This window comes from Eubalaena glacialis, chromosome 1, assembly GCF_028564815.1.
Source record: "Eubalaena glacialis isolate mEubGla1 chromosome 1, mEubGla1.1.hap2.+ XY, whole genome shotgun sequence".
Taxonomy (NCBI): Eukaryota; Metazoa; Chordata; class Mammalia; order Artiodactyla; family Balaenidae; genus Eubalaena; species Eubalaena glacialis.
In genome coordinates this window covers 127,168,711-127,184,002 of record NC_083716.1, presented here as the reverse complement: position 1 = coordinate 127,184,002, position 15,292 = coordinate 127,168,711, and the positions used below count along the sequence as shown (strand labels likewise).

Here is a 15,292-nt window from a genome sequence, read left to right as displayed (position 1 = left end):
GATTTTCCTATATTGGCTTCCATGGAGTGATAAAGTAGGGCATCTCCAGATGGAAGGAGAGAAAGGTATGAGCTATATTAGTCTATATTGTCATTTCCAAGTAATTAAAGGCTGTTTCTGAATAAAATAGAATGAGTGGAGTATTCAAATAGGAAGCCTGCCTCTCTAATTTTCATTTTTTCCTGCCATCATCTCAGGGGTATCCCTTCTTTTAGCCATAGCTGTGGGAAATTGGGCTCTTCTGTTAACCTCTTTAGGACCTTTTCCGGTCCTCTTTTGGCCCATAATGAATAAGAGCCAGCAGCAGCATTTATGCAGCCATTTAAGTCCCTAGATCACTAGATGGCTTCTGAGGTCCCTTTCATTTATTTTATATATATATAAAATAATGTATCTGAAGAGAAACTTGGTGTGTAAGAGATTCACAGGTAAGTAAAAGAAAGGACTCTAACTTAATATGGGTAAGAAGTCCAGCTCCTACGTAGGATACATCTTCTTTCTGCTTGGTTTCTCTTCTCCAAATCTCACTGAGCCAGAGCTGCTTCCATGTCGTTACTTCAGACAGTAGTTCTCTTTCCATTTTGGAACAGATCTCTAGATGGTTCCCAAATTTAGCCACACTGTGGTCTCTGCTTTCCCTCAGCAGTTGTTTTCATTTTGTAGGCTTTTAGTTCAATTATCTCCCGATTTTCCTTTCTTCTCACTAGCCTCTCCCTGGTTGTCTAATCTTCCTTTCCTTGTGGTAGTACTTACATCTTTGACCTGGCTCACACACTGCCTTTTCTCTGTGATAATCATCCTTAAGTCCCCTGGTCTGCTGTCCTCAAGGCCACCTAGAACATTCTTCACCCAAAGCAAATTTACATTTGAAACACCCGTATTTGCATTAAAAATATACAGGATGATTACTGGTCTGCTGAAAAAAAATTCTATGTAGTTGAAAATGAGAACTCGTTTTTAAAAATTTATTTATTTTATTTACTTATTTGGCTGTGTTGGGTCTTTGTTGCTGTGCGCGGGCTTTCTCTAGTTGTGGCGAGCGGGGGCTACTCTTCATTGCAGTGCACGGGCTTCTCATTGTGGTGGCTTCTCTTGTTGCAGAGCACAGGCTCTAGGCACGCGGGCTCAGTGGTTGTGGCTCACGGTCTCTAGAGCGCAGGCTCAGTAGTTGTGGTGCACGGGCTTAGTTGCTCCACGGCATGTGGCATCTTCCCGGAGCAGGGCTTGAACCCATGTCCCCTGTACTGGCAGGCGGATTCTTAACCACTGCGCCACCAGGGAAGTCCCTGAAAATGAGAACTCTTAAGCATACTGTGAAATTTAAAAATATGCCCCAAAAATTCAAAAACAAACTTTACATTTTTTATTAAATGCCAACATTGTACAAAATGTTTGTTTCGTTGTGGGCTAAGAAGCGCAAATAAGAAATTGTCTCATACATATAAAAAATAACCTTGTTTCCCACATATTGTCTACTTTAAAAAACAGTGACAGCAAAAAGAAAGTTGACCACAGGAGATCTATATTCATGAAGTATAAATCATTCTTATCCAAAATCTCTTGTTTCTCAGTATGCTAAAGCACTTTCTTGAAGGTAACACATGTTAAATTAGAATATTTGTTTAATATGTATTTTAGAATTCAAACCATTATGTAAACATGATGTAATTTGTTTGCATAATTGCCTAATAATAAGGACAAGAGGGTAGCCTCATTGTTATGGATAGAGACATAAATATCTCTGTCACAGCTTACATCATATAGTGCTATTATTAGGCATTTTTCTTGTTTACCTTTATGACTTCAGTTCACTCAGTGAAAATAATTAACATGTACTGAGTACTCCCCATAGCCACTGTGCCAAGCCCTTAACACTCATGACCTTATTTAACCTTCACAGCTACACCATAAGGCAGATACTGTTACCATGCCCCACTGAAGCTCAGAAAGATTAAATTGCCTGCCCAAGTTCATACAGCCAGTAAGTAGCAGAGTTGGGATTTGAACTCAGGCCTTTCTGCTGCAAAGTCTACCTTCATAACCTTGCCAAACTATACTAGATGCATTAGAGTTAGCCCATTGTGGATCAACAGTTATTTGTGGAATGAAAAGAACATTGAAACACTTCAGTTTGGTTAGCTAGTGTTTATGGGATGTTTACTACGGTTACGGACCAGGGTTCTTGGCCTCCTTAATCAATAGAAATTGATCAGAGGCCAGACAAGAAATTCAGGCAAGGCTTTATTGGGGCCCCTGCTGCAGCAGGGGGGAGCGAGAACAAGCAACAGCTTCCCTTGCTTGCTCGCTCAGGGGGAGTGAGCTGGTCCCTTATATGGGGTGAGGGTAGGGGTATGTCCAGGGGTCAGGCCGGAGGGGGCGCTTAGGTGGTCTGCCCACCCCTTTGGTGGTGCTGTGTGCAGGGGGCATGCACAGTACCCTGCTTTTGTTCCTGACCCCCTGCTTTTGCTCCCGGCTCTTCAGAAGTGGCAGTTGGGCTTTTTGGTCTTTCTGCATCTTGGTGTCCATAATTTGCCCCAACTGCCATGCACACAGTTATTTTTAGTTTCTTATAGTTTCTTTGTATTTTGTTGCTGGAGGAAACATTTGTTCAGGTGCAAGCATTGTAGCAAAGGGTCCCAGGTCCCAGGTTCTAGCCTGTCTTACTACGTACAGGGTATTCAAAGATTATTCATTATATAAACATTTATTAAGATTATTATGTATAACTGTTTCACGTTGCTGTACAGCAGAAACTAACACAACATTGTAGGGACTTCCCTGGTGGTCCAGTGGGTAAGACTCCAAGCTCCCAGTGCAGGGGGCCCGGGTTCGATCCCTGGTCGGGGAACTAGTTCCCACATGCATGCCTCAACTAAAGATCCCACATGCCGCAACAAAGATCCCCCATGCCACAACTAAGACCCGGCACAGCCAAGAGAAAGAAAGAATCATCTTTCCAAAAAAAAAAGAAAGGAAAGAAACTAACACAACATTGTAAGTCAACTATACTCCTATAAAAATTAATTTAAAAAAAGATTATATGAAATGCAAATCAAAACCACAAGGAGATACCACTTCACACCCACTAGAATGACTAAAATTAAAAAGACAGACAACATGTATTGGCACAGATGCAGAGAAATTAGAACATTTATACACTGCTGGCAGGAATGGAAAATGGTGCAACCATTTTGAAAAACAGCCTGACAGTTTCTTAAAATGTAAAAACACAGATTTAATGTATTACCCAGCAATTCTGTACTCCTAAGGGAGTTGGAAACATATATCCACATAAAACCTTGTACATAAATGTCATAGCAGCATGACTCATAATGGCCAAAAAATTGAGAACAGTCCAAATGTCCATCAGTTGATGAACGGATAAACAAAATATGGTATATACATACAATGGAATATTATTCAGCCATAACAAGGAATGAAGTTCTGATGCATGCTACAACATAGATGAATCCTGAAAACGTTATGCTAAGTGAAAGAAGACAGACACAAAAGGCCACATATTGTTTGGTTCCATTTATATTTAGTGGCCAGAATAGGCAAGTACATAGAGATATAAAGTAGATTAGTGGTTGCCAGAGGCTTGAGGGAGGGAGGGATGGGAAGAGGCTGCTTACTTGGTATGGGGTTTCTTTTTGAGGGTGATGGAAGTGTTTTACAATTAAACAGTGGTGATGGTTACATAATTATACTAAAAGGCACTGAATTGGACACTTTAAAAGAGTGAATTTTATAGTATATAAATAGATTACATCTCACTAAAGCTGTTATTTTCTTTTTTTCTGTTTTTCTTTTTTCTTCTTTTTTGGCTGTACCACACTGCAAGCAGGATCTTAGTTCCCTGACCAGGGATCAGACCCGTGCCCCTTGCAGTGGAAGCGCTAAGTCTTAACCACTGGACCGCCAGGGAAGTCCCTAAAGATGTTATTTTAAGTTTTCAATTAGCAATAATCGCGCCTCGGATAAACCTCATTGGCTATGATACTGCCACTGCGCAAAGCTAAAGCTGTTATTTTAAGAAGACTATATGCTAGGTGCAAAGATAAGGAAAACAGCTAACTTTCTTTTGGAGCTTACTCTTTTAACTGGGAGAGATGATCGTAAGCGAGTCATTTTAATGCAATATAATAAATGTGAAAATAGAGATATATAACCAGGCTCTGGAAACATAGGATAGAATAAATAAATACTTGGGGCATGTGGGAAAGTTTCCCTTGAGAAACATCAGAGCTGGATTATGAAGAATGAGTTCAAAAGAAGTGGGTCCTGGTTCAGGCAGAAGGACCACCAAAAGCATGCCCCAAAGCCCAGTGATAGGAACAGACGTCCTGGGAATGGGAATTCCATGCAAATGTGTGAGTGCAGGGCACACTGAGAAGTGAGTCAAAGGAGAGGAAGCCTGAAACTTTGGCACCAGTCAGATGGAGTGGAGTCCACACATGCCATGCCAAGAAGTTGCACTTTCTCCTAGGGAAGTAGTGTCATCAGAGGCTTTTAAGCAGATAAACAACATGGTCAGATTTCTGTTTTCTAAAGGTGCTCCTCGTGGCAGTGTGGGAAATGAATGGGAAGGAGAAGGGACAGAGGTTCTTTTGGAGGCAGTGGGATCTGGGGAATGGATTTCTCCTGCCCTCCCTCCCATCCAGTTTGAACCTGTGGTAAAGGGATTTTCTGTCTCCACTCCTCAGGGGTTTCTCCCCAACCCCAGAGGAGGAGTTATTAATCTAATTTTTTTCAGCCTGAGAACTTGGGCCACAGTTCAGGGCTAGTGCTTCACAGAGGCATGCTTCTCCTGTACTAAGTCTCCACCGGAAGCAGGCCCTGCGGTCTTCTCTGCTCGATTTGGGGTGAGAGGTAGGAAGTCCCATTATGGCCTTGGGTTCTGGTTGGTTTCTTTAATATACCTTTTACCAAATTTTACTTGGGTGCTTTTAGGCACTTAACAGGTTTATTAATAAAGCCAGTTCCTTTTTATTCATAAGGCTATTACTATATAAAAGTCTCCTTTGTCAGGGATTCCCAAACGGGGTATGGGGCACTAAACTCCACACTGAACTCCTAACAGTGGTAGTGGTAATAGAGAAAGAAAAATTCCAGACATTTCAGAGGTAGGATCATCATAGTGAGGCCTGGGAGGGACCTGGCTAACAGCAGCAGGTACAGGAGGAGTAGAAGGGATTGAAGCAGACATTTAAGAGAGATGCCATAACCAGAGGCGTGCAAGTAGGTAAGGGCAGGACAAACGGAAGCCATAGGAAGTGATCCAGTTTAGTCTAAAACTGGAGAATCCATAGCAGAGGACTTCATGTTAATTTGGTAAACAGTGAAGAGCAAAGAGATTGTGATGGTAGAAGGTGAGCAGGCTTACGGACAGAGTGAAGATCCCGCTCAGGCCCTCTGGAGTTTGAGGAGCCTCTGAACCACTCAACTGATGTCTGTGAGGCATTTGGAGGTCAGGCCTAGAGCTTAGGAGAGAGATTATGGAACATCGGCCCTGATGAACTTACCCCTGCCCATCACGTTCTAGTGATCTGTGCACTGTGTTATATGTAATATTTTGCTGTGAATTCTTTTTTTGTCGTTGTTTTTTAAGTATTTATTTATTTATTTATGGCTGTGTTGGGTCTTTGTTTCTGTGCAAGGGCTTTCTGTAGTTGTGGCAAGTGGGGGCCACTCTTCATCACGGTGCGTGGGCTTCTCACTATCGCAGCCTCTCTTGTTGCAGAGCACAGGCTCCAGACACGCAGGCTCAGTAATTGTGGCTCACGGGCCCAGCTGCTCCGCGGCATGTGGGATCTTCCCAGACCAGGGCTCGAACCCGTGTCCCCTGCATTGGCAGGCAGATTCTCAACCACTGCGCCACCAGGGAAGCCCTGCTGTGAATTCTAATTGCCCTTATTGAGATGGCTGTTCCCAAAGACATTTGCCTGCACTGCTTTTTTTTTTTTTTAATTTATTTATTTAATTAATTTATTTTTGGCTGCGTTGGGTCTTCGTTGCGGTGTGCAGGCTTCTCATTGCAGTGGCTTCTCTTGTTGCGGAGCACAGGCTTTAGGCGCACGGGCTTCGGTAGTTGTGGCATGCGGGCTCAGTAGTTGTGGCTCGTGGGATCTAGAGCGCAGGCTCAGTAGTTGTGGTGCACGGGCTTAGTTGCTCCGCAGCATGTGGGATCTTCCCAGACCAGGGCTCGAACCAGTGTCCCCTGCATTGGCAGGCAGATTTTTAACCACTGCACCGCCAGGGAAGCCCAGCCTGCACTGCTTTTGATGTTATCTTTAAAAATAAGTAATAACATTTTCTTTTTTACCACTTTGGTTTTTTAACCAGAGTGTTGTTTTATTTTGTTTGCTTTGTTTTCTCTATGCCCACAGAGAAAAACTTGTTGTGCCTAAGAGTGGATCACTGCCAAAATTTTATTTAATTAGTACATGGGGATGGACATTGTGTGAAATCTGAAAAAGTCATTTTTTTTTAGGAGAATTTAAATTCATTTTTCAGTTACATGATTGAAACCCTACTTTTGTCACTGTATATCCCCTGGCTTGTTTAAATGTTAGTGAAGCCTTTTTAGTTCCAATTCCAATCATCAGTTGCCTGCCATTCAAGAGACCAGCAAGATGTCCCAATCACCCGTTTGTAAACAGTGGTTTTGTTGATGCTTTGGGCAACAGGAGAGGAAAGACATGAGGCAGTACTGGTTTCTCCCAGAGCTGCCCTTTGATCAAAGTCTATTAAACCCGACACCAGTGCTCTTGTTGGTGGTGTGTGCTACACTGTAATGGCACCAGACTTTGAAGTGTTTTATTGTTTTTTATGAGTTTTACCAGATTTCCTTTTCCTCTCCTTCAGTTCTAATAACAGACTTTTAATCCAATCATCATGGCCAGGGGATTTGTCTCTAAAGAGCAGTTGTTTACCATGGTGCAAAACAGAGCAAATATGTTAGGTCCCTGAACCTTTCAAATAAACACACGCATTTTGCCACCTTAAGCATTTTGCAGTTTTTATTCCCAGCACTTCTCACCAAAAGCAATATTTCTTCTTTTGCTTTTCAAAAACAATATTGAACAAAAGACAGGAACACAGTAACTGAGTGTCAGCTGTATAACTGAGGTCAGGAATATGTTCTTCCATTTTCTACATTTCTTATTACACAGGCATGTTGACGTAACTGTATTTTCCCCAAAGCCTTGTGATAAAAATCACTATAAGCTTAGATTGCTCCTCCTATTTATAAACACCTACTTTTAAGTTCCTTACTTATCACACATTAAAAGGGTCACTTAATATAGTTTCTTTACAAAGACAAACAGTCATGATGAGTTAAGACATTTGTCAGTAATTTGTTACTATATGTCTCTTCTGAATGCAAGAATGTGCTTATTAAAGACAAAAGACTTTTTAGCTTAATCTTGCTATTAAGTAATGAAGTTTTCCTAGGCCATAAAAATATTTTTGTCTATGTTCCTGTTATCTTTACCACTGAGAAATGCTGATAACATTAATAAAGTCGGCAATTTTTCAGGAGATCTGCCGGAACAGTATGGGTGCTGAGTATTTAACTATCAGTATGGCTGCTGTAATTTGGGGATTCTGGTCTGTTTTGGTGAGACTGATAAAGTTTGTCCCTCTAAGGAGTCATGTTTTTGATAAATGCAATATTTTTAGAAAACATGCTTATGTAGGGAACATTTTGTTTACAATTATTTCTTACCACCTTTTACTCAGATGCTTTAATCAGTGGATCCACATTCACTTTATGAAAAATTAATTTAATAGAAAAAGGACAAAAGAAAAGTAATTATAGAATCATCTTACTAAAATACAGGAATATTGAATTCATGTTTAGTATCTGTGTCACAAATCTTGTTAAAGGTCGCCTCTTTCTTTTATTAACCAGACATGTCCCAAATACCTGCTGGAATCTCCATGAGTTGCTGGTGGGGATAGGTCCTTGTCTCAGAACATCAAGGATGGTGTGTTTTGTTTTAAACTGACCTACATGACATTACCCCTTTGAGTCCTGCCAGCACAGTAACATCTCCTATAACTCCCTTGCCATTACGATCCATGCGCTTTCTTCTCACCTCACTAGTGGTTTCCCTTTTTTTGACTGTGTGAGGCTCCCGTGTCATTTACTCTCTTAAGAGAAGCTGTTCAGCATCCAGTTACAGTGACAGATAAATGAGCTAAGTGATGTTTCATGCCTGCACAGAAGTTACTCTGGGTATTACTCAGTTTTTAAAAAGTATTGAGAGATGCTAGAGAGATTCTCATTATGTATTTAAGAGACTTTGTGTATTTGTTTTCCCTTAAAAGAGTTTGTTCACCACCCATGTGTACATTCACAAGTGAACCCTCAATCTCTCTTTACTACAGAAAATTAAGGAAAGAAATGGAGCTACTCGAACCACACATGCATCTTCTAATCCAGTGGCTCTTAACTTTTGCCGGGCCCTGAATCCCTTTGAGAATATAGAGAGAGTAAAGAACTGCTCTCCAAAAATGCACATACAATACAGACAACATTTTATGCACAATTTCAGGGGTTTCTCAGGCTCATTGAAGGCCATTTTTTTTTCTTATGGTGAGTCATTTATTGTAAGATAATTTACAAATATCTTGCTATCTTTAGTAATTTAAACAATGGACCAACAGTTTCTTCTGACAAGGACAGCAGTAAGCTAAAAACAAAATCAGCTGGCTGAATCTTCTTTGCCTCTTGTCTGAGGATGAAACTCGATTTTCATTAGTCCAGAGCTGCGGCACTGGAGATGATTTCAGTCAGCTCCTTGGTGATGACAGCTTGGCGGGTGCGAGCTGGATGGACAATTTCAGGGGTTTCTCAGGCTCACTGAAGGCCTCTTGTGAGAGGCCCATGGATCCCAAGTTAAGAACTCCTATTCAGTAAACCTTTTAACCCTTCTCTGTTCCCACCTAATGCATGTAATTATCGTCAGGATGTGTCCCAGAGATTTTCTCACCTATTTCTCTGTCAGTCATAGCCATTGAATGTAAGAGAAACCTCACCAACCAACTTCCTGCCTGACTGCTCAGAGGCTTCAATCTAAAAACATACAACTGATAATATAGACCAGGTTTCTAATTGATTATCTCAAAGGAAGTCTTTATTATTCCTGTTAGGCCCTATGCTTCTGCCAGCCCTGTGGCCAGGGCACTAACTCGTAAGGTCCACTACCTGTAACCACATTCATCATTGTCCGGTTTAGCCATCACAACATTAAAGTCTACTAATTAATCTTGTCCTCTCCTTTTTCTAAAATTATACCTCAAGTGTATCCTTCGGTTCCCAAAATTATATAAAATGATTCCCTTTCCACCCACGGCTCCTTTTCTGTATTTTATATTCTCCAGTCTCACTTTATTTTTACCCAAGCAGCCATGATTTCAAAATTGCCCCCATCCTGACTACTCCCAGGCACTGTAAGTTAACCCTTGTTGTGGTGGAGGTATACATCAATTTCTGATTGCTGTCACTCACTGCTAACCTTTACTCTCAACCTGCCTCTGATACATAATGGGAATTTCTCAAATGCTAATTTCTAAAATTAGTCACTGCTTACATAGTAAATGAAGTTATTTTTAAAATAGCTTAATTAAATAGCTTGATTAAAGAGGTCAACTGTAAAAGCTGATATTTTAAGGCCCTGAGAATTTTTTTTTTAAGATTTCTTAGGTTTTGGGGAGGGTTTTTTTTTATAAACAAATCTGAAATAATCTTTTTAATTTTTATTTTTTGGTGGCGGGGAGATGGAGAGATTAAAATGTTTCGGACAGCTGGAAACAAATCCTTTAAAATGTAGAATGGGACAAAAGATGCTGATGTTATTTAAACATTATTCAGCATAGGTGACAGTGGCCTGCTTTATATATTTTATTTATTTTACTTTTTGTAGTCTTTGTTTTTGACATTTTATTCATTTATTTAGCTGTTTTACTTGTTCCTCTTTAGAAGCATATCTAGGAGAAGGGCCAGTTGAGGGAGTGGGGTAAGGCAGTAAATTGAAAATAAACATATTAACTGGAAGACTCCTTTATCAATGGTGAAATCCTTAGCACCCTTCTCCTGATCAGCCCCCAGGTCACTGGTAGCCAGCATTGTATCCTTCGGGCAGGAGACTGAAGGACTCCTTTCTGGAGAAATTGACTGGACCAAAAAAAGACTATGGAGCCTGAAAGGGATCCCCTGACAAACAGTCACTGATGACCTTTAGTGAGGTCCCCCACTTGGAATTTCCAATGGCATTTTAGTGTCTTATTCTTAAACGTGAATGGACAGTGAAGGCCGCCAGGTTTGGAGGAAATCCTCTCATGGGCGATGCAGAGACAAAAATAAGCATGCAAGACAAGAAAGGATACAAAAGAAGCTGAGACAGTGTAATGAGCTGAAGTAAACAAACAAAAAGCCTTTCATTGATATTCACAGAGAAGTAAAAGAAAGTACTGCACCCAAGAAACAAGAACAAGGAAAGGGAAAAATCAGAGAATGAGGAAAAGCTCTTAGAAATTGAACCTGTAATATCAGAAAATAATAATCTGACAAGGATGGCAAGGAAGATAATGAGGAAATCACACAAAAAGTAGAACAAATAGAAATGGAAAAGTGTGCAAAAAAGGGAAGAAGATCAAATGATCAGTTCAGAAGATTTTGCCTAATAGGAATTCCAGAAAGAAAAGACAGAGACAACAGAGGAAGAAAAAATAATATAAGAAAATCTCCCAGATCTGAAGGACATAGGTTTTTCTGATTGAAATGCTCCCTGAGTGCCTAGGATAATGAATGGAAACCAGAACACAGGCACACTAAAGCCGCTACTCTCCTGGCTTTTCTACCCTTCTCACTGTCCCTACTGTTCCCTTCCTCGGTATCTCGTCCTCCTCATTCCACCCTTACTGTCCCTCTGCTCATGTCCATGACTTTAACCTTTTCTTACTTCCTCCTCCCTTTGTTCGTGACATCCAGGCCTCTGACTGTAACCGCCTCTGTATGTCAGTGGTTCCCACATGTGCAAATCCAGGTGTCTCTTTCCCTTGAACTCTGGACCTGGTTCCTGGAACTCGCCACCCTGGCACACAGCAGTCCTCACACATGTCTAAAAGTGAACTTTTATTTCCTTACCTCTTCTCTTTTTGCCTTCTAATGAGCCCATTTATCTTCCTATATTCCCTATTACAGTAACTGAAAATGTCATCCCTACAGTGGAGTCTGAGTATCACTGTGGTCCCCTCCATCTTCCTCACCCCTCGCGTTCAGTCAGTATGTCCTACTCGATCTACTTGGTGATAAGCCCCGTGTGTCCTAAGTTCCTAGGCAACCCTCCTATTCCTTCATTCTTATGTATGAGGTCATTGGAAATTTGAGGAGGAAATCTGTGGCATGAAAAATGTGAACAAAAATAAACTAATGCAAAAATTGATCATAGAGATAACTTTTTTAAAAAACTAATTCGTAGCTTTAGATTTGAGATGATATTGCAAATATAAATAAAATCAGAATACTATTAAAAAAAAAAGGAACAAGGAACAAGAAGGAACTTCTAGATATTAGAGGGAATTCCCTGGTGGTCCAGTGGTTAGGACTCAGCGCTTTCACTGCCGGGGCCCGGGGTTCAATCCCTGGTCAGGGAACTAAGAATCCCGCAAGCCGCGCACTGCAGCCAAAACAAACAAAAACAAAACAGAAAAAGAACACAGATGTTAAAAATATGACTGCCAAACTAAAATAATTTTATGGAAGTGTTGAAAGATAAAATAGAGCTAAACACCAAGAGTTTAGAGGGTAAAAAGACAAAAAGAAGGAAAATATGAGAGCAAAAGATGGCATAAATATCTAGGTTCAACATTCTGCTAACAGGAATTCCAGAAAAAGAGAAAAGAGAAAATGAAGAGGACGAAACTATCAAAGAAGAATAGAAATTTCTAAGAACTAAAGATGATCAATACTATACAAAATTAATAAGGTATTCTGGGTGCTGGGCAGAAAGCATATAGATACAGATGACACAGATAGAGATATATAGACATTGATCATTGTGAAATTTTAGAATACCAGGGATAAAAAGGTCCCAGAAGCCTCTAAAATGAAGAAAGAGTTTGCAGCCTACAAAGGAACATTGTCAGTATCATCAGATGTTGGAAGAAATAGAGCAATGTCTTTAAAGATTTTGAAGAATTGTATGCCCAACAAAACTACTAAGAGTTAGGGCAAAATCAGGTCATTTCCAGACATGTACAGGGACTCAGAAAGTTAACCTGTCTTGTAAAATCATTATGGTTTAACTAGAAATAGCTGGTAGAATTTGTTCACATTTGCTGAACATTTGCCAATATTTTCAAAATTCTATAAGCTCTCTTTGCAGTCCTATTATATGGAATAGGACATTCTCTTTAGATACATAACTCTCTTTTTGTATCCTTGTTACTTTTTTAACACCAAACTCCATTAGTCTGATAATCTCTCTGCTTTCCTCCACCCTTTTCTTAGAATTTCCCTTGTGCATTGTTTTAAAAATCTTACTGATTTCATTCTTTATATTTTAATCTAAATTCTGTAACTTCCACAACTTATTAGGTAACTTTTTAATAGTATATGAGAATATATAAATAACAGTCATACAAAATCAAAGTTGTACATTAATTGGGGAGGGGGGGACTGTTTTTCCTATAATATATGTTTTAATTTTACCAATATGGGAACAACATAAATATTCCTTCTTCTTTTCTTACCTTTTTAAACTTTTTTGAAATTAAAAAATTTGTGATTATATATAATCGTAAAATTTGCCATCTTAACCATTTTTAGTGTATAATTCAGTGACATTAATTACATTCAAAATGTTGTGCAACCATCACCACTATTTTCAAAACTTTTTTATTACCCCAAACAGAGACTCTGTAACCATTTAGCAATAACTCCCTGTTTCCCTTTCTCACAGCTCCCGGTAACCACTAATCCTTCTGTCTCCATTAATTGGCTAAATCTTTCTTATGCAGCACTACTAAGAAACAAAGATAAGATTTATTATGTAAACTATCTCTTTGCAATATTTGGATGTCATTATCTATAGTGTCTGTCTCTGTAATCTATTGTGGCATAACAAATTACCCCAAAACTTAGTGCCTTAAAACAACAATAGTTATGTATTATTTCTCATGGTTTCTGTGGATAAGGAATTCAACCAGGGTACAATGGAGGTGACGTATCTGCTCCATGAGGACTGGGACCTTTGCTGGAAGATCCCAAGACTGGGAGCTGGAAACATCTGAAAGCCTCTTCACTCCCATGTCTGATAATGGATGCTGGCTGTCACCTAGGGGCCTACGTGGGGCTGTCAGGTTGAATACCCATACATGGTTTCTCCATGTGGCCTGGGCTTCCCCACAACATGCTGGCTATGTTTCAAAGGCTATTGTTGCTCCCAAAAGATATAGAGAAGAAGAGAGACAGAGTGCCAGCAGCCACATTAGCTTCTAGAACCTAGCCTCAGAAGTCACACAGTGATCCTTTCACTGCATTCTGCTGGTTGAGACTGATATAAAGGTCCACCCAGGTTCAAGGGAGAGGGACACAGACCCCACCTCTAAATGTAGGTGTGTCAGTGTCACAGGTACACGAAATGGGATAAGAATTGGTGTGACCATTTTTGGAAACGCAGTCTGGCACAGTGTGTGTCCACCATGGTACCCAATTCAGGCCTTGGCAGGACTGCTCTAAAATTAACTCCTTTAATTTACCTTAACTGCTGGCTAATCATTTGTGGAGATGGGTATCCTCCTTTCTCTAGGAGATTGAGATTTACACATTGAAAAGAAGATGAAAAACATGAGACAGTGAAGTTGCTGTTCTTAGAAAAGAGAGATATATTTCTCCAAAAGATAATTATTAAACTGTGTCTATTAAAGAAGCTGTTCTAATTGATATCTTTAATGCTATTTGAAAAATACTCCCTGGTCAGGAAAGTATTTTAATATGAAAACATAGTTTGTGAACATTGTTCGTGTTTATAGTTTGGTCATGAAAACATTTTTCTAGGTCTTGATTGACTTGAAATGTTTAAACACACAGTTGCCTCCTTTCCCTGACATACATCTGGAGCAGATAGTTTATAAAGTATATTTTTATTATATAACTCATATAGCCAAGTTACCTAACTTCTCTAAAGCTTTAGTGCCCTCATCTGAAATATGGGGAGAATAAGAGTACCTGCCTCACAGAGCTGGCATGAGGATTAAATGAGTTGATATATGTAAAGTGCTTAGCACATTGTAAGTGCTAAAAAAAAGTTAGACACAGAAAGTATATGGAGGTGTTAGTGGTATTCTACACGTATGGATATATGAAGAGTCATTGCATGATTGAATTCATTTCCAACAAGGTATTCAAAAGATAAAGGAATATGGTTAATGAAAAGAGTTTGTTAACCTGTTTCATTTAGGAAGAACATACTCAACAGCCTCTTAATTTAATACCTTTATTTTTCCTAGTTTGAAAAAGAAAAACAGCGTGATATTCGATCATTCTTTTTACCAAACCCTAAGAAGAGACAGTTGGTGACCTCCTGTGATGAATCAAGGGTATTCCAGGAGAAAAATACTGTAGCACCAGCAGACCCTGGAAAAACAGCTACAAGAGATTATGAAAGTGATCTTGAACCTGAAGCTAAAAAAATGAAATCAGTCACCACCGATGACCGCTGCAGTCCCCTGGAGGAGAAACCATCCCAGCCCGGGCAGACCAAAGCTCCGCTCATGGACAGGGTCTGTGAGGCCAAGGCCCAGGCCACCACCCCACCCCTTCCTGGTGAGGGCTGGCAGTGTGCTCTCTGCACCTATATTAATAACTCAGTGTTACCTTACTGTGAAATGTGTGAGAATCCTCAGGGCAGTGCTGGTGAGTACACAGAGGGCAGCCATGAGGGGGGCTGGCAGTGGTGTCCTCAGATAACCTGTGCTTTTAGAGACAACTGCTATCATCAGAGATCTGTGTGACTGGGTACCAACTTTAGCTTTTAAGCTGGAGGAAGAACTTCACATAGTGAAGACTGTGAATTTATCCCCTTGTGGAATGTGAAAATCTCCCAGTTCTGTCAAGAATGTATATCCCTCAGCGTCTGTGACATGGCATTAATTTGGCACAAATGGACATTTCTGATTAATGCCAACAGGATGTGAATTCAGTGGGCAGGAATAGAAGCTCTGTTGCTATGGCAGCAAATATGCCTTATAGTCATAGACCTGCTGTTTTCTTTCCTTT

The 15,292-nt window shown here is 40.1% G+C and overlaps 1 protein-coding gene and 1 pseudogene across 5 annotated transcripts in view; one reads left to right on the top strand and one right to left on the bottom strand.

Moving 5' to 3' along the window:
• Positions 1-15,292, top strand: part of ZRANB3 (zinc finger RANBP2-type containing 3) — a 263,410-nt gene that overhangs the window by 222,675 nt on the left and 25,443 nt on the right. For 4 of the 5 annotated variants that reach the window (XM_061183470.1, XM_061183452.1, XM_061183461.1 and 1 more), the window contains one exon: positions 14,524-14,929. In XM_061183470.1, the coding sequence (XP_061039453.1) occupies positions 14,524-14,929 (406 nt within the window). The remainder of the gene's footprint in view (positions 1-14,523; positions 14,930-15,292) is intronic. The other variant, XM_061183479.1, reaches the window with a different exon arrangement.
• LOC133078803 (U4 spliceosomal RNA) lies at positions 3,890-4,020 on the bottom strand (annotated as a pseudogene).